The following is a 23,340-nucleotide window of genomic DNA, read 5'->3' as shown; positions in this document are numbered from 1 at the left end:
TCCATGTTGCTGCTTTACAAATATCTTCTATAGGGATATTTCCTAGAAAAGCCATAGCGATTCCTCGTTTACATGTGGAATGAGCCAGTGGTGGTGCCTTAAGTACCCTTTTGGGTTTTTGATAACATGTTTGAATACATCTAACTATCCATCGAGCAATTCCTGCTTTGGATATAGGAGCCCCCTGATATGGTTTATTAAAAGCAACAAAAAGCTTCTGTGTTTTTCTAAAAGATTTTGTTCTATCGATGCAGAATAGGATAGCCCCTTTAACATCTAACGTATGTAGGGCTCGATCTGCTACTGTGTCTGGGTTAGGAAAGATCAATGGTAGCTCTACGGTCTGACTTGTATGAAAGGCTAAGTCCACTTCAGGCAGAAATGTTGGATTAGTCCGCAGAGCTAATTTTTAGGGGAATATTTTAAAGAAAGGTTTTTGGAGAGTAAGTGCCTGTAATTCACTTCTCCTTCTGAGAGAAGTGATTGCCACTAGAAAGGCAACTTTCCATGTTAGGGAGTTTGAGTTGACATGAATGAAGTGGTGCGAATGGTGGTCCCATAAGCCTGGTAAGGACAATGTTTAGGTTCCAGGCTGGGGCTGGTGGAGTGGCAGACGGTATAACTTGTTTTAGTCTTTCCACGAATGCTTTGATTACTGGTATTTTAAACATGGACATATATTGCTTATTTTGCATGTAGGCAGCTAGTGCTGCTAAGGGTAATCTATTTACAACAAGGGGTGGTGAGGGACAGAGTCTCTGAATTAAGCAGAATACTCTCACCCAGTCAAGAGATCAGGGCTAGATCCAACACCGTTTTTTAGCTCATTGCACCATCCCAGTTTCAGAACCTGGCTGTATGCAAATTAGTCTGTCCCTGGCCCAGTGCATCATGGGAACAGGGCAGACCAGACTACAAAAGCCAATTCTTACACTGGAGACTCTGTCCATCACCACCCCTTGTTGTAAATAATTTTGTCCACCCTAAGCGTGGAAGGGTATACTCAGATGTGAGTCCCTTGCTCATTGCACCATCAGGATTCAAGCAAGCCGGGCCGAAGACGGCTGAAATGCCAGAAACCGGTCCCCGGAAGCTTGTTTCCTTCCCAGTGTAAGAATTGGCTTTTGTAGTCTGGTCTGCCCTGTTCCCATGATGCACTGGGCCAGGGACAGACTAATTTGCATACAGCCAGGTTCTGAAACTGGGATGGTGCAATGAGCTAAAAAACGGTGTTGGATCTAGCCCTGATCTCTTGACTGGGTGAGAGTACTCTGCTTAATTCAGAGACTCTGTCCATCACCACCCCTTGTTGTAAATAGCTAAGGGTAATCTGACAGAAGGGTAAGCAAGCCCTGTTTGCTGCAGATGGAAGAGATAGCCTATAATGTCTTGTACTGTAGGTGCTAAGGACTGGATCTGCTTACTTGTACAGTAATATACAAACTGCTTATATTTTGCAGCACAACATGCTCTAGTTGTAGGCCTCCAAGCTTGGTTAAGACTATCCATGCGTTTTTTTTGTAATTATAAATGTCCAAACTCTAGAATTTCAGAAGCCACATCGCTAGATTTAGCTGCTTGGGATGCATTACTCTTCCTTGATCCTGAGTTAGTAGAGGTGGCCAATCAGGTAGTTTCTCATGTGGCAAAAAAGATAGTTGCAGTAGGGTTGTGAACCATGCCTTCCATGCCCATGTTAGGCGATTAGGATTAGTGTTGAAGATGTTTGTGTTAACTTCTGAACCATATATGGAATAAGTTGCAGAGCATAAAAGGCGTAGGCATATACTCGTGACCAATTCATCCATAGGGCATTGTCCCTGAATGGAGGGTGGTGGAACCTGGAGGCGAAGATATGGCATTTGGCGTTGAGGGGAGTAGCAAACAAGTCTATGCCGAGTGTTCCACATCTTTTGAAGTAAGAGTAGAGTACTGGTAAGTTGATCTCCCACTCGTGTACCTGCTGATGCATCCAGCTGAGCATATCTGCGAAGTCCTTGCCAACTTCAGGTCGTTATTCTGCTAGAAGTTTGATTTTGGGATAGATTGCCCAGTGCCAGATGCGCTCAGATAGGATGGATAGCTGTGAGGAATGAGCCCCCCCCGTTTTTAAATATAATGCATTGCAGTCATATTGTGTGTTTCTATTCATATTGCTTTTTGATGTAAGTGTTTGCGAAAAAAATTGAGGGCAAGCTGAATTGCGCGAAGCTCTAGATGAATGATGAGTAGATGTGTCTGAGCTATTGACCATAGACCGTGTATTGTAAGATCTTGCATATGTGCTCCCCATACCTGAAGGGATGCATCTGTGGTAATGTGGACTTGCAGAATTGGGGCTTAGAAGGACTGGCCTTGCAACAAGTTATCGCTGTTCCACCACTGCAGAGAGCGATGAGACACTGGCCCTACCAACACTAGATCTTGGAGATGCCATTCCACTTGACATCATTGAGACTGGACAGTGTGCTGAAGGGGACGCATATATTGATGAATGTGTGGTACTAAGGCTATGCAGGAAGACATGCCTAAAAACAGTACTCATTTTGCTGTGAGTTGAGCTTGTGGTTGAAAAAGAGGCAATGTTTTAATGAACCTTTGTACTCGCTTGACTGGGTTATGGTTTGGCTTGAATGGTTGGAATTGAGAGTTGCACATAGGAAAAGCTGAATTTGCAATGAATGCAAATGAGACATTTGTTCGTTTAGGGTAATCTCTAGTTCGTGCAAAAGGTTGGTAACCTGCTGAGTTTCTTGAAGACACTGTTGATAGCTTGAACTTTTGATAAGCCAATCATCTATATAGGGGAAAATATGTTTTCTTTCCCTTCTGAGATGAGCCGTCACTACTGCAAAGCATTTGATGAAAACCTTTGGAGCTGTAGTGATCCTGAAGGGTAGCACCTTGCACGGATAGTGTTGCCTGTTGAGTTGAAAATGTAGATACCAGAGTGTGCTGGATTAATGGGAATATGGAAGTATGCATTCTTGAGGTCGAATGCAGTCATGAAATCTTCTTGCAGTAGTAGAGGTATCACCTCTTGCAGTGTGACCATCTGAAAGTGTTCTGAGGAGATGTAACTGTTAAGTGGCCTGAGATCTAGGATACCCATTTTTGATTATGGATAATACCCACTGGTCTATGGTGCGGTCCTGCATACAAAGTGTGGAAAGAAATGTTCTAACCTTCACCCGAATGGTGTTATATGTGGTTGGGGAGGTGTAGGTGGTCACGGTTTTGGAGGGGTGGGAGTTTTGGTAGTGGTTGCGCAGTCTCTACATCTATAATCTGTTTTATAGGAAGATTCCCTGGTAAATGGACTCTTAAAGGATTCATGTTGTTTATGTGCAGTGCTAGATTCAGTGGAGGAACCCACAGCTGGCTGCACCCCAGTACTGACACTCACGAAAGGAATCATGGTGTTGATACATTTGTAGGGCCTCCACTGCTTTAGTAGTTTCAGTGTTTGTGTTTTTTTTTTTTACTTTTCAAGCATTTCATCCACCTGTGGCCCAAATATATTTTGTCCATCAAATTCTAAATCAAACAGGTGTTGCACATCCAGTTTGAAGCCAGAGACTCTGAGCCATGCATGAAGTCTGTTAAGGGCACTAATGTTAACCTCGCAGTTGCTTGTGTCTGAGGAGTCTAGGGCACATTGTATAGTGGCATTAGATGTGTACAACGTTGTTGGTACTAAGTGAGGAGTTGCATTAATGCCTGCATTTCATCCCATCTGGTACGATTTTATCTGAAGAGTAGTCCCATGGCATTTGCAATACGCATGTGGTTTGCTGCTTGTGCTGCAATATGTTTACCTGCGGCATCATATTTCCTACGGTCTATCTGTAGGAGGCGCATCCCCCGACATTTGCTCTTTTCTTTGCTGTGTGTACTACTAATGAATCTGGTGTGGTTTGGCCCTTTATATAATCAGGGTCCAATGGGCATGCTTTACATTTCTTTCCAATTCAAGGGGTGACTACCCTAGATTTAACTGGCTGCTTAAATATGTTGTGTGCGGAAAACAAAACACCTTTAAGCATAGGGAGCGACTGAGCGGTTCTATCTATTCAGCTTTAACCAGGAAATCATCCTCTTGTGGGATAGTGAGTAGGGTTACTTTGTGGTATGCAGCAGCTCTACAGATAAGATCACATTACGGTGTTTATCATCTGGCGGGGAGGATTTGGATGGATAGATGTTTGGATCGTTATCATAAATATCCCATGCGTCAGTAGCAGTATTGGGATTGTTAAGTAAGGGATATTTTATTCCTCAGGTTGATCATCACCAGTAGGTGACTGATTTGGTGAAAAAAAAGTGGCTGCTCAGAAGGCACATATTCCGGAGAGGGTGTCTGTACTGGCCTTAAAGGTAGAGTAGGTGAAGATGGAAAGAGGTGAAAGATGAGGAGGAGGAGAAAGAGGGAAACATGGGGCTTGTGCCTCTGTCTTTGCCCTTCTTCGGTTGATGGGTTGTTTCAGGCTTAGCAATGTCCTACTTAAATGTGTTCTTTCTTTTATGAAGCAGAAAGGAAACAGTTGGTGGTGGTTTGGTGCCTAGTTTCTCATTGCCCGGGTGTACAAAAAGTCTTTTGTCCCTTGTCTAGTTTGTCTTCCAAGTGCACAAGAATGTGCTGCAACTGTTTTGAGTCTGTGCTTCTTTTTGTTTTTAGGCGCAGATGTGGAAGACAGTTGCAGTCCTCTGCATATGTGCTTTCAGTGCAGTATCGATGCCAAGGTCTTTGGAAAAGAACCATGTTTCAGTTTCATGGCATTTTCAGATCCAATGTGCGCTGCTTCAGCTCAGTCATTGCCTGACTTCCATTGTGCCGATGTGGTATGTTTCGGTGCTTTATATTTTTGGACGCTAGTCGAAGACTTTCCAGATGGAGTGGATTTGTGCTTGTGCGCCTGTTGCTGGAGACCTCCATGGCGAGAGGACAGTGGAGCTCCGAACGCCGGTTTGGTAGGGGTTTACGTGGCTTTTGCGGAGGTACTTAATTGCCCCTGTGTGCGGAGTCGGAGCTGTCCCCACTTCTAATCAGCAGTATCCACACATGTGGTGGCCCTATCTGTGCTTTTGTGTCTTCTGTTTCTAGTTCAGCGACTGATCTCCACAGGTATCCGGTGTCTCTTCAGTGCAATACTGCATGGTTGTGTGGGTCCGACGACTCTCCCTTCGCTGCCGAAGCGTTTCCTTTCCCCAGAATGCCAAGCACGCCTCACAGGAAATCTCCTCATGTTCCGATGACAAAAATAGATTGCACACTTCGTGTTGGTCTTGCCGAGAGTACTTTGTGCTGCAATTTGGGGCAAAAGCTGAAGAATGCGTTTTCCATTCCTCAAGGACGTTGCCCAGTAGGATGAAGGCAAAGAAGTTTAGGAAGGCCGGGGGTGCCGTGAAATGACCAATAACGCCAGAGGATGTTTTTCAGATGGGAAATGTGTTGGAATATAGAGAAAAAACGATCGCCGCAAAGGCCTTAGTGAGGAAGTAACCTTCAGGCCCAGAGCTCCGATATTGATGTCCAAACTTGATGGCGGAAAAAACTATCTAACAAAGCAACATGAGCAATGCACACCGGAGGAGTCTATACCTAATGACTTGAAGACTTCTTCGAAGAAAAAGAACTTGTAATCGTGCGAGTCCAACACTAGATGGCAGGATATTGCTAAGCATATATATCTGTGGCCAACACATGCTACGAATAGTCTCATTATCTTCTCACTGAAACGGATTTCAACGGCATGCAGTAAGCCATCATGTGACCTTTTCATCCGTTACTTCACAGAGGGAATTCTCTAGTATCTAGATTCCTCTAGGTCATGGGTTTTCTGATATTTGCTTGTCTCCGATGTAGACAGAATTAACTTTCTATCCATATGGGTTCAGAAGGTTCCCTCTTAAGGTCTTTCAAAACAGTCTACCTTGAGCCTGTTGGGCCTCCAACAACACCCTAATCCACAGAAGGGGTCCGGTTGTTGACCCGGAGGTAAGCAACAGGGCAGACAGCCTGGTGGAAGTGTGGATGTCCCCTTTAGTCCAAAGATAATCAAGCAGAGGGGAAAAATGTATTGCTAATCAACATGACTGAACTGTGGGTTTTTGCACTTTGAGAAGAGGGTGGTTTGACCCATGATGGCCACCCGTAGTCTTGCTTGATTGCAGCTTTTGTTGTTAACCTCACAAGACATTAGGGTGGTTATCTTGGGATCAGGCAACATCTATCTGTAAAATTGACAAGAGAAGGGTCAGGCTCACACTCGAGTCTCAACAAACCCATTAAAATTCATTATTTCATGTGAAGCACTAAAACATGTTCTGTGCTTAGAATCCATGTGTGACAGAGGATGGAATTTGGCAAATGCACTACGATTCCTGATTGTTTTCAGGTGAAAAATAGTCTGTGCCAGCTGCTGCTGCTAAACTTCACTAGAATCACTCCCTTGGTGGGAGAAAAATGAATCCCACAGCACGAGGTGAGAGATGGTTATTCCTCAGAGGATCCCTGTATCCCTATTTCGTTAGAAGAGTAGTGACAAAAGCTCTTTTAAAAGTGCTGTCGATCCAGATCTAAAAACTGTGAAACCAGTCACTTACTTAAATGGTCCCGACACAAACTATTGGATGCTAGGTATCCTCATCGTACTGAACAGAGATTCGTGGGAGCCCATATATCACTACTTATTCTACATCAGTAGGATCCTTGTTTGTGTGGTGCCTGATTGTGCTACAGAATAATGTAGACACTGACAAACCAAACAGAAAAAAACAAGCATTAGCATAGCCAATAGGTCTCGTGTCTGGGACCTTATAAGTGTTTAGCAACGCAACAGTTGATGTTGTTGCACCAGGGATATTGTGCTGCATAACTAAATACTTATAAGGTCCCAAATGCGAGACCTATTGGCCATGCCAATGCTTGTTCCTCTTGGCTTTTATATGGACACTGGATTTGTTTGCACAATTTATTGTAAAGCTAAAGCTGGTGCGTATGACTAGCTCGCACACAAAGTGTAAATAACCCGAGTGTATTTCACACGTTGATTTATTTCGAATTTATTGAAGACTAAGAAAAAAGCTGACGCTCATCTATCAAGCACTGGCGTTGCCAATAGGTCTCGCAGTAGGAAAGTTGGAGCTATTACAATTGCAAATAACAATGCCTTTTATTTTTGTTTTCATTTTAAAAACAAAGGGCTTTGTCATTTACAAAACCAATAGCTCCAACTTTCCTACTGCGAGACCTATTGTGCACTGCACAGTGTGGGTGAAAGTGGCACTGCGTGTGTGGGAGTGGCACTGCGTGTGTGGGAGTGGCACTGCGTGTGTGGGAGTGGCGTTGCGTCGATGAGTGGCGTTGCGTCGATGAGTGGCGTTGCGTCGATGAGTGGCGTTGCGTCGATGAGTGGCGTTGCGTCGATGAGTGGCGTTGCGTCGATGAGTGGCGTTGCGTCGATGAGTGGCGTTGCGTCGATGAGTGGCGTTGCGTCGATGAGTGGCGTTGCGTCGATGAGTGGCGTTGCGTCGATGAGTGGCGTTGCGTCGATGAGTGGCGTTGCGTCGATGAGTGGCGTTGCGTCGATGAGTGGCGTTGCGTCGATGAGTGGCGTTGCGTCGATGAGTGGGGTTGCGTGGATGAGTGGGGTTGCGTGGATGAGTGGGGTTGCGTGGATGAGTGGGGTTGCGTGGATGAGTGGGGTTGCGTGGATGAGTGGGGTTGTTTGGGTGAGTGGCGTTGCGTGGGTGAGTGTGGTGTTGCGTGGATGATAGCGGGCTTGCGTGTGTGTGAGTGGCGTTGCGTGTCTGTAAGTGTTGCTGTGTGGGTGAAAGTGGCACAGAGCCTTTGATGTGGCCACTTACTGATTAGCATTATTAAAATCTGCATGAAAATGTATTTTATTATTACTATTTATTCTTTGCCAAGCACTCATCACTGATCTGGGCAGCAGTCAAAGTGCATAAATAAAAGTAAGTGAACTCTGATCCTGGGGGATTTTGGTAGATGTTTACGTACAGACATACACAATACAACGCACATACCTTAAATGGAAAATATAAATGCAACTTACCTTTATCTGTCGGGGGAAAAAAATTGGGTAGGAAAACTAGTTTGGTTAATGCAATCACTTTAGGCCCCTGCATGCTACAAGCGGGGACGCATTTTTAGTTTGAAGAATGTGATAAGCTGAAGGAGGAGGGGGTGCGAGGGATGAGGGAACACGGCCTGGGGGAAGCTGGCTGGGGAGGGGGGAGGAGAAATGCAAGGAAGTTAGGGGAGGAGAAGCCGAGAAGCCGCAGAGCGCACGCTGGGCGAAGCCCTTTGATGTGCTGTGCGGCAAATGGAGGGAGGCTGATGCGCGTTCATGTTTGAACACGTGGTTCACATGAACTGCATGAAAACGCCAGCAAAAAGCTGGTGGTTTCATGAGCATTTTGAGCACTTGATTCTCGTTCCTCAATGCGCTTGCGCGCATTTAAGGTCACGAGACCTAAAAACGTACTTGGCCTCTGGCTGCGACATCTGGTGGCAAGAGGGAAGCATTGGTGCTTACGGATGATTGGGACTGCCGCAGCCTCTCATTGGCTGACCTGGTTATGGGTCTGCCAAGAATAGGAGGCAGCAGTTCCTACCTCATCACAAAGTGGGATGGGGTCAGTGACACTGCTGATCACGCTCCACTCTGTGACGAGGGTCACTGATAGGCACTCTGCCCTGGGCCCTTCAGGGCTTAAAAATGAAGCACCCAGGTCCGAGGCTATCTGTGATGCTCTCCTTGGCATGGCAAAAACTTTGCCATGCCAAGGAGGTCATACCCCCAGGGCTTTGACATCTTCAGACCAGCAAAGTTCAGTGTCTGTCAGGCTGACCTTTGCTGAGCCGGACAGACACTTCATGTTTGGAAAAAGGGGGTGAGCGGGTCCCCTCTGCCCTTAACCACAGGCTGCCACTGGGAGAGAAAAAAGTATCCCAAAAAGAAAAAGATGAAGAGCAAAAAGTGTCCAACTGAGATAAAGAATAATTGCGCCTCAGAGAGAGAGTGTAAGTGATATCTCCAAGGATGAAGAGAACGAGTGCCACAGAGTGAGAGAAAATTACACCACACAGGGGGAAATACCCCAAAGGGAAAGTAGAACAATCATTCAAGAGAGAGAGAGCGAGACAAAGAATGTGTCTCAAGTGAGGGGGGGGGGGCAAAGAGGGCGAGCTGAAGATAGATACAAGCGTGGAAAAAGGGAGAGAAAGAGCTCCTGGCAGAGTCAGCTCCTGCAATACATTTGACTGCATACAAACAGAAAGTGAGACTGGCACACTGTCCATGCAGCGATCGCACATGCATCCTTTGCATTGAAGTGTCCACAACCCAGCCACCAGACAAGTTATGGGTCAGCCATCTCCCTTGCTGCATGCAGGGACATTCCTGAAATACCCTCACCCACACCGTTACAGAGAACCAACAAAAACACAAGAGACCTTGAGCATTGCAACACACATTATCAACTGACTGAGTACTTTACCAAGCTGGCAACACAGCCCAGATGTTGGAGATGGAGGACATCTTTGGCAAAACATCCCCGAGAATCCATAAACAAAAAGGAGGAGGGGAATTAGGGACTTTACCTCTGGTACATAAAAACTAGCAAGTCATTTATTACCAATAAGTGCCATTCATCATTCAAAATATCAATAGTGCTACACTAACTAAAAGACCTACTTCAGTGCACCTACTAAACAAAAGAGACATCACATCGTAGAGTCAAAGAGCTTCCACTACCAAGGAAGGGGAAACATTTTCACTATTAGATACCTTAATGCGAGTTACAGACAGTCAAATCAAGCCCACTGAGGGAGACAGAGACATCCTGGAGTACAACACTCATCATAAAAGTACAGCTAATAACAACACCTAATTGGTAAGAAAACATATTACAACACTTTTAACTAAACCTATGCAAATCGGTGAAAGTTAAAATCCTTTATACGAGGTCAAGGGCACTCACCAGGTCAATTCAAATACAGCTTCTCAATCATCAAGATATGATTTTGAAATTAGAGTATTTTTGTCCATAACACTGTGGGTTACGAGTAAAATATTTTTTGGGCAAGTACAAAACATGTTGCCATGGAAAGTGGGTGCATTCTTAAGAGGGTTCATTTGTTTTAAGTCTGAAACAATCATGGTGTATTCATGTAAAATCAGGCAAACTTGTACCAAATCACTACTGAGGTCACAGATTGCGATCTAGCCTTGTGCATCTCATGCTCCCTATTGTTTTTCTGTTGGGAGCATTTGCCCAGTTAAAGGGAGCAACAGGCCCCGACATGATTATCTGGTAGGCTGGTCTTCCAACTAGGTAGCAGCGTGACAGATTATGCAATCAACAACATACAGTATCAACAAACATTCTTAAGGAGTTCACTATCAGCCAACAGGCACACTTGTGACCACACCGAATCATGAAAAGGAAGCAATAGAAGGGAACAAACACAGAACAAAGAAGTAGCACCCACATCCATTCAACGAGGAAAAACAGAGAACAGATGAATCAAAAGACAGCATTCCTACTATAAATATAATTTCCAGCTCAGAGGGGATAAAATGGGCCGAATCCATCAATATCCTAAGGGATGCCCAGCACTGGCTAGTGCATAACCACAAGGAGAAAAGCACACAAAAAAAAGCTGTCAAAGCGGTTGAAAAGAAGATGAAGACACAGTTATGATGTGGAGCTCTTCTTTAATGTTCCCAGTAGATCTCTGTCTCGGCAGCAACTGCCGTCTTCACATCAAAACATTCTATGCCAACGAATCCTAAGAAATGCCACACGTGCTAACACTCGCGTGCTTCAGAATATAAGTAAACATCTTAACAGCGGTTTACTCAGAACCGGGGAAGCTTCTAACCTAAAACACAGAACAAAGTAAACAGGCTTTAAGAGATGAGAACCAAGACTCTTAATTTCTTCAAGGCACCGTCCATAAAAACTGTTTTTTCTTGGTTAAGTCCCTGAAATTTGGATCTACAAATTAAGGTGGTAAAGGAGGCATCAGCTACAGAGCACCATGCAACTGGGGAAATACCTCAAGGACCTAACCGGATGACTAAGGCAGTGAGCTACAGTGACAGCGAACACTCAGATCCGCCAACACTGGCTAAGCAACATAAATGAATGGTCACTGCTTGTGTGCGAGTGGTTTAAGGAAAGTAAACTCTTGCAGGTCTTTTCTGATGGCCACTTGTGAAAGTGTGAGCCGAAGATCGGGTAGGAAAAAAATTGTGGGTGCAGAAAAGGAGAAAGATTACTACAGCACCAGCCTCTTCTTGAAATAGGTTCTGACTAAAGACCAAGCTTGTTCCTAAGTCCTAGGCTACTAAATAGGGAGCTAGTGACGCTCAAGTGGAACAGGATGATGTGACTGAACAGATGAGCGCCCAAGATTAATCTGGTAAAAGCCATCAGCATGGCTGTCAAGGGATGAAACCGCAAATTATTAGGACTATTTAAGGGGGCCACTTGGTGTTCTCTGTAAAGAACTGGAGTCGATAAAACTATCCTTAGACCTGGGCCCATTATGTAGCTTTGGCATTTTTCAAGCAGCAACAATCAGTAATGGATTACTTTTACTATCGGTCTCTTGAAGCTCGAGGTGGAGCCTGCACTCCAGGGTGATAAATTCACCGTGGCAGGCTATTACATGTGTAAATCTCTACTCACGCAAGTGCTTCCAAGCCTCTTCTGAGAAGTAAGCGTGGAAACGATATCTGTTTTCTAGGGGTATAGTAGAAGTTTTTATTAACCCTTTCAGCAGCATTTGCCTTTTGGCAGTGTAAAACTGGAGGAGGAGTACAGGATACACAGGGGTATGGAGACAAATGGGAGGAATACAGGTGGGTAAGAAAAACCAGGTGCTGTTAAAAAGGACAGAAACAAAGGGAATAGGAAATGTTGAAAGATGGGAAAACAAGCGCAAATATACGAAGCTCACGATTTCTTCGTTTCATTCGTCCCTCTCTGGCGTTGCACGAAGACCTGCTATTGTGAAATTGTGTGTTTCAACCACATTTGCACGCCCAAAATTGGAGGGATTAGCACAAACAGCGTAGGTGGCATTGGTTGAGCTGCTATTGTGCTGCTGATACTTTATCAGTGGATGTGAACTCTTGTTTCTTAGCCAGCCTGTGCTGTACTCTGTTTGGTATTTACACATGGCGTTCTAAGCAACAGTGCAGATATTTGCACTTGTTTCACGTCCTGAGTCATTGGACCAATATCGGTGAGAGGAATTTCATGTGTAGGTGGGGGGCCTAAAGGCTGACGTTCCAAGATTAACTCAGTACACGGCACACTGCTATCTACCACTGCCATCTCCTTGGAGGACTAGGGGCTGGGGGTTTTGCATGCGATCTGCAGTGTTTGAGCTATGTATAAAAACAGGATTATCTTTGAACAATCAATCAACGTCACCACTGTTACCCAAATTTTTAAACTCGATTAATCTACACATTGTACAGTAAGCGATCTTTTGAGACGTTCTGTTATCCTATGTAGTATTGTAACAGAATAATTCAGTGCACAAACATTTGGAATATTTTGACAGGCTTTCGGGGTTACCTACAATCAGGCGCGCAACTTGCTTTGCCTACCGGATGGCTGAGAAACCAAAAGGGGCCAAGTCAGCAGGTGGTAAGGAAGTCAAGGGCCCCAGAGATCATAAGGCAGCCTGCTGACAAACCTCATCACACATGCCTGCAGGTAAGTGGGCTCTGGTGTGGCGGCCTCTGCATGTGCTGGGGGTTCACTTTTAAATGATGGCGAGACTTGCAGTCCTTGATAGCTGCCATATATATGGAGGGAGAGGCGCCTTCCTACTGTACAGATCTTGCCATACGGTTGAGTATGGTGGAATAAGATATCCAGGTTTCCTAGAATTAAGGGCTAGTGAGCACAGGGGGCAACAGAGCCGTAAATGACTCTACAAGGCCTGTGTCAGGGGTGGATGTAGAGTATCCTTAACACCGTGCCTTGGGATCCAGAACAGTTCTTAGAATCTGTAGTCAACAGAGTGGAACATCACAGTGAAGCCTCGGGTTATAAGGAGATTAGGTTCTCCATTGCAAAGATACCCAAGGTGCCATTCACAGTTCTACCTAGACAGTGGTTCATTTAGACAAGAAACAAAAGGTGTTTGTCAGCAAATAGAGCTCAATGCAGAAGGCCTCAATGGGCTTGGTGTCACATTATGGATAAGGGACATTCTCATCTGAGCAAAGAGGTATTGATCAGAATGGCTCATGCAAGATCTGTGCTTTGGACTGCACATCCGTGGTAGCTCTGTGGCTTCAGGCATGTAATTTTGGTTAATCAAATATAGTTTAGGTTCTTTTCATCATGCTAAAGTTGATTGGAAAGTCAGAAAAATGGCCTACAGTGATTTATTCCGATGTGCAGATACTCATGATGCAAAACAAATGACCTTTCCATTTCCTGGGGGCCAGTGGATTCAATGATCTATAAAGTCAAACATTAAGTTGCACTAACAGGTGGCAAGGAGACAAATGATCTTTGTTTTATTGTCTATCTCTTGAAGAAAAGGAGAGCAAGGAGTTAGACAGCGGAATATATGTGTTTAGGGTCTTTAAGCCAGATTTTCAGATGCTTGTGTTGTCGTTTTTTATTAGGTATCCCCTGCAACAGCTCATGCGCTCTCACCTGCGAAAGCTAGTGAATACATGTGGCTGGCAGCCTACCCATTGCTCAACAGTTGTTGGCTTAATCTTCACTCTTACTTGTTGCCGAAAGAAGAGTAAGTGAAGCCAGCACATACAGACCAATTGTCTGTATGTGCTCGCTCAACTTACTCTTTTTTCGGATGGAGCATGGACCAAGTACGGATTGCTGTCCTGCTGATCGCGCTGTGACTGAGGTACTACTTTTGTTTTTTTCTTCTTTCCGGTCGTCCTTTTCTCTTGCTATTTGTAGCTTTGTTTTACTATACCAGACACACACTTCAAAGATGCCATTTTCTCCTTTGTATTGGATGTTCATGGTGACAACATCTGTAAATTGCGATTATTGTGGCTACAGATGTTACCTACTTCCAAATGTATTTTAACTAATACATGGGCACAAATGCTTTCTTTATGTGACAGCATTTTTTGCTGAGTGTAATTTTTTCTCTTTTTTCATGTATGGGGAGATGAACTGATTTGCTCAGAATCGCAGGGGTGCTGTGCTGAGACCTAACAACCATTGGAAAACCCAATGGTCTCATTCTTGAGACTATGGGCTCTGTCATTGCCTTATTCGTGCTGTACAACATGGGACTTGCCAGCTCTGGCAATGATTTGTAGCCATGCTGTATAGAAGTTTGGACAAAAATAATTACAAAAAGGAATAGGAAGCATCCAAGGCTAATGCACCTAAGTAAATAAATGATTACAAAAAGGTGCATGAGCCCTGAATGCGTCATTCCGCTTTTAAAAATTAGTTCTAGCCACACTGCATAGCATCTGCGCTGCTCTACAGTATGGCTACTGAACATTGCCAATAGCTCTCAAGGGAGAGACCTATTGGCTTTGACAGTGCTTGTTTTTTCAGAGATTACAGTGAAAGAACTAGTATGTTTATGCATCCAACCACAAAATGGGTCTCCATAATTTACTCAATGGAGTTTGGAAATGATGAAGCCAACTGATCAAGTCAATGGCGTTGGAGTGGCACAAAAATGAAATTAATATTTAGGTTTGTTTTTGTGCTGGAGTGTTCAAAACTCTGTTTTTCTTAAGTGTCCAAGACTGGACGTAAAAAATGTGCATGTATCAGTAAGTGGGGCTACATGTGAGGATGCAAGATGGTATACAGTCTTTATCCTGCATGACATTGCCATGCATGCCTTTACCACGAAGGTAAGTACCACGCAGGTATCTCTTTATTTCATGTCACTTAAGTGTTAAGAGATGGATAAGGGTTTTAAAAGGCAGTTTAAGGGACTGGTAAGGGTGCGGGGTGGCATGGGTTTTGATGATTATTTTGTGTTCAGGGGTGGGCATGGGGTACCAAAGGGTTTTCATGGTTCAGGGATGAATAATGGTATGGTTATGAAAGGGTTTTAGGGATCAAGGATGGGTACGGAGTAGTAAGGGTTTAAAGTTTTTTTTTTAGGGTTCAGGGATAAATAAGGATACGGTTAGGAAGGGTTGTTTTAAGGTTCAGGGATGGGTACAGAGTAGTTAGAGGTTTTTAGGATTCTGAGATCTGCACGTGTACAGTATAGTAAGGTAATTTAGGGCTCATGGATAGGTGAAGCTATGGAGTAGAAAGGGGTTTAGGTGTTGGATAGTAAAGGTAATTTAGGGCTCAAGATAGGCAAGTGTACTGGGCCGTCAGAGTTCGAACACTATTTTAAGGTTTAGCAATGGGTTCGCAACAAGGTTTGGGGCAGTACAGGTTTTTTTTTTTTTTTAGGGTACAGGAAAGAATAAAGGATGTTAAATACAATTTCAAGGTTTAGGGATGGGTTAAGCATTAGGGATAGTGAGGGTTTCAGGTAAAACTGTGTGTGTACGTACACACACACACACACACACACACACACACACACACACACACACACACACACACTTTTCTAGTTAGGACCTAGTTTCCATAGGATAAGCGTTTTCAATTTGCCTATAACTTTAGTGCTGTTTAATGAATCTTCGCGAAATGTTCCCCCATAAGTGTACACACACACACACACACACACTTTTCTAGTTAGGACCTAGTTTCCATAGGATAAGCGTTTTCAATTTGCCTATAACTTTAGTGCTGTTTAATGAATCTTCGCGAAATGTTCCCCCATAAGTGTACACACACACACACACACACACACACACACACACACACACACACACACACACACACACACACACACACACACACACACACACACACACACACACACACACACACACACACACACACACACACACACACACACACACACACACACACACACACACACACACACACACACACACACACACACACACACACACACACACACACACACTTTTCTAGTTAGGACCTAGTTTCCATAGGATAAGCGTTTTCAATTTGCCTATAACTTTAGTGCTGTTTAATGAATCTTCGCGAAATGTTCCCCCATAAGTGTGCAGGTAAGCCTTATTGGGCATGGGGAGTTTCAGGGTGATCCGTCAAGCGGAGGTAGAGAAAAGATTAAAAAAAAACGGAGGGGGCGGGGAGAAGGGGGTGACTTTGTGCAATTTAAAAAGTAAGTTAGTTTCCCATATTAATTTCCATATAGAATTTAGACATGGCTACAGCCTAAACCGCTGGATGGAATTACACCAAATTTAGCAGAAAGATAGCTCTAGGTCCATAAGGCCCCCTTTTTGTTATTTGGTGTAAATCCGTTCATTAGTTTGGGAGATATTGAAGAAAATCCAAATGTGTACATCTAGGGACGCAGATGCTCTGCGAATCCTCCCGAGACAGTGCTGAGATCGGATTGGCTGTCTACACTTCAACCAGGCTGGCCACTAACACTTTAACCAAGAAGTGTTGGCACCCATTTTGGGACTCAGCAGAGTCCTAAAAAAAGTGAAAAAATAAACAAAAAGGTGGCCGCGTAGGAATACCCTGACTCCCTAGCCTTGGTGCTGGGGTGTCCCAGAAACCCCACCAAAAGAAAAAAGCATTTTTTAAAATTATTATTTTTGCTGCACAATCGTAAATGTTCACAAATTTGTGGTAAAAAAAAAAAAAAAATAGTGCGATCTCCCCGCTTGTTTTTATTTAAGCCCACAGGTGGGCCAGGTCCCGAGGGGGGGCATACTTTACAATAGGGAGGTGGGACACACGCAGCACCCCTTCCTGCTGCTCTTAAGAGCCCTGGGGACCCCCACCTGTCCGGGGCTTTATTAACATATTGGAGGCCCAGTAGGACCCAGGGGACCACCACCTCTTTAGGGCCAAAAATATAAGCGAAAGGGGAATGAGGGGCCCCCGCGCTGGCCGTATTCATCCCAAGGGACCATTACCTCCCTGGGGCAGGCCCTTCAAACAGAAAGGAACTATTAATGGCCCTGGGGACAGATAACACCCCAGAGCCGGCTTCCTATGGCCCAGGACATAGCTTTTTGCTCTCGCTTGGCAGGAGCTATGAGAGCTCCCACCAAGCGACAGCAAACAGTAAGTTCGCTCCCAACTGGCGCAAGCAGAAAAACTGCTCCCACTAGCTGGGAGCAGACCTTTCATCTGTTTTTCCAGGGAAACAGATGAAAGGATTGTTATAGGAAGTTGCATGTTTATCATTTAATTACGTGTGGGAGCAATGCCAGGGATCTCGTGGGCATTAAGGCTCCCGCGGTTCCCAACATTCCACCTTGGGTGTTCTGGGTGGGCTCCTGATTACCCAGCAAGAAGAGTCTGCTGATGAACAGCTTACCAAAAGGGCCTCCAGTGCGTTCCAGTCAATTTTGGGCTGCATTGTTGATACCAAAGAAAATGAGGTTATCTCCAACAAAAAAAGAAGCACTTGCGTCACGCAGTTGAGAGGAAGCACCCTTGTTTGGTGGAGATTCACCTCTTTGTAGTCTCAGTCTCTTCTCTATAGGAGGATTCATGTTATCACTGATTTCTGGATGAAGAGAGCTCCTTCTTGCTGCTGAGCTTTCTAGTATTAGATGAACTATTAGAATTACAATCAACTTGAGCTCGAGAGCAATCCTCACAGTCCCCGCTGTGCTGCCTTGTTTACATGTGAATAAACACAGCAAAAAGTTGCCCCGCCACCTACATTTGAATTCACATTTATGGAAAGTTGAACACGCTAGCTGTCGGTATCAACTGGGTATTTTTATTTATCCCAACATATTTCAAAAGGTTAAACGAAGTTTGTCAAAAATAGGACATCGTAAACAAACAGAGACATATTTACATTGGAGATTTCAACCGAAGTCGTTATATTTTCCTGTACACAAATGTATTACAAACTACACGGCATAGTCAAACATGGAATGAAAAACAATCTGAAACAAACAGAAAAATTGAACATGTACAACATTAAATGATAAACTAAATTCTTATGAATAGAAGAAAAAAGTGAAGCAAGTGAAAGTTTAAAAGGAAAGGGGAAAATTAGAAAAGGAGCAACATGAATTTGTGAATCTTTTACAACCAGCCTGTGCTGGTGTGAAGAAATGAATCGTGAATAATCCTCTCTAATTGGCCGACGCGTTTCGAATCCAGGTAGCTATTTCCCGGAATCTCATCAGGGCACAATTAGTCTGTCTGTGGGGGATAAAAGAAGGGGAGACTAATTTTAATCTTTGTGACCAAAGACTATGCTCCCTGGTATGTGGCACTCAGAAAATGAACCTACTATTGTAGAATGAAAACGAATTCAAAGGAAATTGCACATGAAGTCTGTGAGTGCAGGCTTGGAGTACTCGATGAGCAGACTGTGAGTGCAGGCTAGGGGTACTCGAAGAGCAGTCCAGGGCGGGGGCCACCTAGAAAACGAATGACCAATATAACATTGCCATCATGTATCTGCACAATTGTGTGGTCATGAACAAATGAATGAGGAAGGCATACCGTCCGTGATTGCTTTACGTGAAGCTGGCAGCTGCCGCTGTGTGGAAGTTAGTTTCCTTTATGGGCTTCAGTTGAATTATGGCCGGAGACGCTGTATGAAAAAAAGGGGGGAAATTACGTCAGGGAGCTGTGTCTGATGATAACCATTGAGAGCTCAAGAGTTGTTACGAGGAAACGTACCTTAATATTACAGAGTCGGTGCGTGAAAAGTCTTGTGTTTTCTTTTTTTCTTTAATCGGCGTGTGATTCAAAAACATGTTCGGCATCCGCTGTTGGCAAGCGGAACAAATTAATTAGAGCGTCATACCGGGGGCCTGGCTGAAGCAAGGAAGGGTTTACAAGCGCACCGCTTACCTCCGTCCACCCCAGTCCATGTCTCCGGCGTTCTGCAGTAGTCCAAAGATGGACGCTTGCTCATCGAGTACTCCAAGCCTGCACTCACAGACTTCATGTGCAATTTCCTTTGAATTCGTTTTCATTCTACAATGGTAGGTTCATTTTCTGAGTGCCACATACCAGGGAGCATAGACTTTTGTCACAAAGATTAAAATTAGTCTCCCCTTCTTTTATCCCCCACAGACAGACTAATTGTGCCCTGATGAGATTCCGGGAAATAACTACCTGGATTCGAAACGCGTCGGCCAATTAGAGATGATTATTCACGATTCATTTCTTCACACCAGCACAGGCTGGTTGTAAAAGATTCACAAATTCATGTTGCTCCTTTTCTAATTTTCCCCTTTCCTTTTAAACTTTCACTTGCTTCACTTTTTTCTTCTATTCATAAGAATTTAGTTTATCATTTAATGTTGTACATGTTCAATTTTTCGGTTTGTTTCAGATTGTTTTTCATTCCATGTTTGACTATGCCGTGTAGTTTGTAATACATTTGTGTACAGGAAAATATAACGACTTCGGTTGAAATCTCCAATGTAAATATGTCTTTGTTTGTTTACGATGTCCTGTTTTTGACAAACTTCGTTTAACCTTTTGAAATATGTTGGGATAAATAAAAATACCCAGTTGATACCGACAGCTAGCGTGTTCAACTTTCCATAAATGTGAATTCAAATGTAGGTGGCGGGGCAACTTTTTGCTGTGTTTATTCAAATTAAGGCCCAGCCTCCCCACCTGTCCCTTTGGGTCTGGCTCCTCTTGTGTTTCTCAAGCCTTGTTTACATGTGCCAACCTTTACAAAACGACTATTATTGATGTACAAAAATGCTACATATACGGGGCATTCTTTTTGTTTAATTAAAAAAAGGAGATTAAACGAGTGACTGTATTTATCCCCTGGTATACACACCTTTGTGCCTCCTGCATTTAGAGTCTGGCATGTGCTTTTGAAACTACTGGCAGTGCACACTCTTCCAAGAGGAATAAGATGACAGCCTAACAGAGCTCATCAGAGGCCTCGCTCTCTTTTCCACCACTCTGCAAACGTGCCTCCTGGCCCACTTCTCACTGGAGGATAAAGTCCCCTTGAATGCTGAGGGTCCTTGGGGGGCCAGGAAACCTTTTTGTTACCACCAGTAAGCCCCACACAGTGGGACTGCTGAGAGCTCGGAGGACCGCCTCCTTTCGCTATCACTCTGCAAATGCAACTCCTGGTGGTAGATGAAGTACACCTGGATGCCAAGGGTCCTTGAGGGCCAAGAAACCCTCATGTTACCACCAGTAAGTCCCACACAACAGGACTGCTAAGTACTCAGAGGCTCTGCCCCCTTTTAGCTCAGCTAACTATAACTTACGCCCTTGCAATGCACTGCTTATGACCTCACATATTACATCACTCATGACATGGTCAGTGACATCACTAATGGCTTCTCAAAATACATCACTCATTACATCATCCATAGAACCACTCACACACCCTAACCCCTCATACCCACTCACAACCATACAATCACAAACATACTCATTCACAGACTCATACACCTACCGACACACAGGCACTTGCTCACTCATACAGCCACTCACTCGCCCATACAGCTACTCACTCACCCATACATTCACTCTTTCACAAAACCACTTTTAAACCTATTTACACATGGAAACAAGCACTAACATGCCAAGTCATTCACTTATACAGTCGCTCACACAGGCACTGACTGAATACAGATATTCACACGCTCCCTCACATACCCATACACTCACTCAGTCACTTTACCCATACACCAATTTAGACGGCCACTCATTCACCCATAGAGCTTCTCACACAGCCACCCAATCACCGATCCAGCCCCTCACAAAACCAATCACCCACCTATACAGCCACTCACCCACCCATTCACCGATACAACCACTCACTCACCCCACAGCTTCTCACACAGCCATTTACACACCCAGTCACGCACCCATACAGCCACTCACACTGATAGTCACACAGCCACGCAGATTACATATGTTAGAAACAGTTTCACTCATTAGCAGTACAAAAAGAATAGTAATCTAACTTATGCAGTAGCTTAGTATAGATCTTTAAGTCTGAGAAATGTTTTTGAAACGCACTCACTGGTTGATGTCATGAGTGATGTAATTTGAGATTTCAGTGAAGTCACTGACCATGTCATGAGTGATGTAATATGTGAGGTCATAAGCAGCGCATTGTGGGGGCGAATGTTATGGTTAGCTCTGGTAACTATAACTGCTGAATTTCAATGGTTTTGTACGAGTAAAATCTGAGCCCAACTATAGCGTACCTGTAACCTTTCTTTTTTGTGTGAATTTCTACGTTTTTAAAATTCTATTTCCTAACTACAATGTCCCAGTCACCTTTTTTTGTGGAATATATATGTGTGTGTGTACGTATGTAAGTGTATATATACAATTTGTTTAAATTTACAATTGCATGGTAAAGCCCTATGTGGTATTACAATATGATGTAAAGGTCAACGTGCTGTAATGCCCGCAGGGTAAAGGTATGTGCGATATTGACGGATATTCGTGAAAGATGTTTGACAGAGCACATGTGAGAGTAGGGTTAAGAGATAGCATACATGCACACACTATCCCAGCAGCATACAACATTTAAGTCTGCAGAGGGGGTCTCGTGACCGAGCATAGTTATGTTAAATACTGTGAGAACAAGTGGACTACAGTAATTAAGGGACAGTGAAGCCTGCCACAAAAGTTGCCATATCTCTTAATTGTCATTCAGAGGACTCAAAACTACCACATTTGGATTGTTAATCTGCAACAAAGAATTCTTACCTCACATATTTCAGGAGATGAGCTATTAAGATTGCCTTTTGACCCCGAAGATGATAAAAAAATAAAAAAAATTACCAGCAGTGGATATAAGTGGAAGGCTCTCAAGAATTTAACGGTATTGCTGAAATACAAAAAGAATATCAGTATCACTTTTCAGGAAGAACATACTACAAACAATAATGCACTGCCACATCTAAACAAACTTTGAATGCGAGAAATAGTAGGTAAATAGAGGCACTATCGGACTTTGACCAATCCAGCGTGAAACATCTTATCTGCATCGGATTCCTGGGTGCAGGTGGTTTGTGTCAGTACACAATGAGCACTACGGCTGCTCTGAGCATTCTGGGTGATGGGAAGAACCAATGAGCCAAGGCAGATACCTCCTCATACTCGTTCCCCTGCATTTCAGGGCTAGAATGTAGAGGCACCGCCTGAGAGGAGTGGAAAAGCCGTATTGTTTCATATGGTTATAACCTAGTGTTATGCTGAGCAATGCCTAGAGAATCTTGATTATTAGGTTCTATATAAATGTAGTTCGCCTCATGATCCAAAATCAAACCATGTGTCTGCAAGTAATCGTGATTTTGGGTGGGGGGGGGGGATAATATATGTATATATTATTTATATAGGCATGCGTGTATGCAAGATGTATAACAAGTAAATAATCTGTTCAAGTACAGCCATTAACGTGTAAATAGCTTCAAAGTGCAGCTAACAATGGGAACAGATGGAAATCTGAATTTTTAGGTATTATATACTTTATTAATAAATCATGGATTGTTGGACAGCATAACTCACACGATCCCCCACTTTGCTGAAGGGATGTGAAAAAGGTCTACCTACCAAGAAAAAAACATAACCTTATCTTTACCAATGCCTCTTCTCTCAGGAGTACAAACAAAGATTGAGATTGTTGTATGATGCTCTGTGAGCTGTGAGTGGCCAGGTCTGTGCCATATAATATCTGTATAACCAGCGGCAGCTGGATAAAAGTGGTAAGAAGTTTACAATGTCTCCCTCTCTCTTCCCACAGCTCCCAGTGCCCATTAACAACTATGTATAACACCAGCAGCAAACTACTTTCGAATTAAACAGGATTGAGGGAAGACAGGGCAAGCGCCTGTCTCACTCTATGCCCTGCCAAGTTCATTAGATCCGGCTTTTAACAAAACAGTCATGGGCAGAGGTGGCTTCCCCCTCCTTCCTACAACCACTGCATGAAACACAACATAGTACCTAGTAAAGGGAAGGCGAAGCTTCATCTTCATTCACTGAGCAGACTGTCTACCTCTTTCAGTCCTCTTGTAATTTAGTGCAGTCGACTTCTGATAGCGGAAGGCCTTTACCAGTGTTTATATTTCAGTGCTACTCCATTGATTTCAATAGAGCTCATAAGAACACAGTGCGTAGATTTGCAACAAAATTTAATTTTTTCCCCAATAAAGATCAGAACAAAGGAAGACAATGTTGTACTGCCATCATAATAGCCACATTAGACATGGCAAAAATATACAT

General features: G+C 43.8%; 1 protein-coding gene across 1 annotated transcript in view; it reads right to left on the bottom strand.

Annotated features, from left to right (window-relative positions):
• Positions 1-23,340, bottom strand: part of MAPK1IP1L (mitogen-activated protein kinase 1 interacting protein 1 like) — a 118,064-nt gene that overhangs the window by 13,393 nt on the left and 81,331 nt on the right. The window contains exon 4 of the mRNA XM_078659838.1: positions 21,823-21,943. Within this exon, the coding sequence (XP_078515964.1) occupies positions 21,932-21,943 (12 nt within the window). The 3' untranslated portion in view covers positions 21,823-21,931. The remainder of the gene's footprint in view (positions 1-21,822; positions 21,944-23,340) is intronic.

Source organism: Lissotriton helveticus, chromosome 9, assembly GCF_964261635.1.
Source record: "Lissotriton helveticus chromosome 9, aLisHel1.1, whole genome shotgun sequence".
NCBI classification, from domain to species: domain Eukaryota; kingdom Metazoa; phylum Chordata; class Amphibia; order Caudata; family Salamandridae; genus Lissotriton; species Lissotriton helveticus.
The sequence above is the reverse complement of the archived record's forward strand: the minus strand, read 5'-3'. Positions and strand labels throughout refer to the sequence as shown.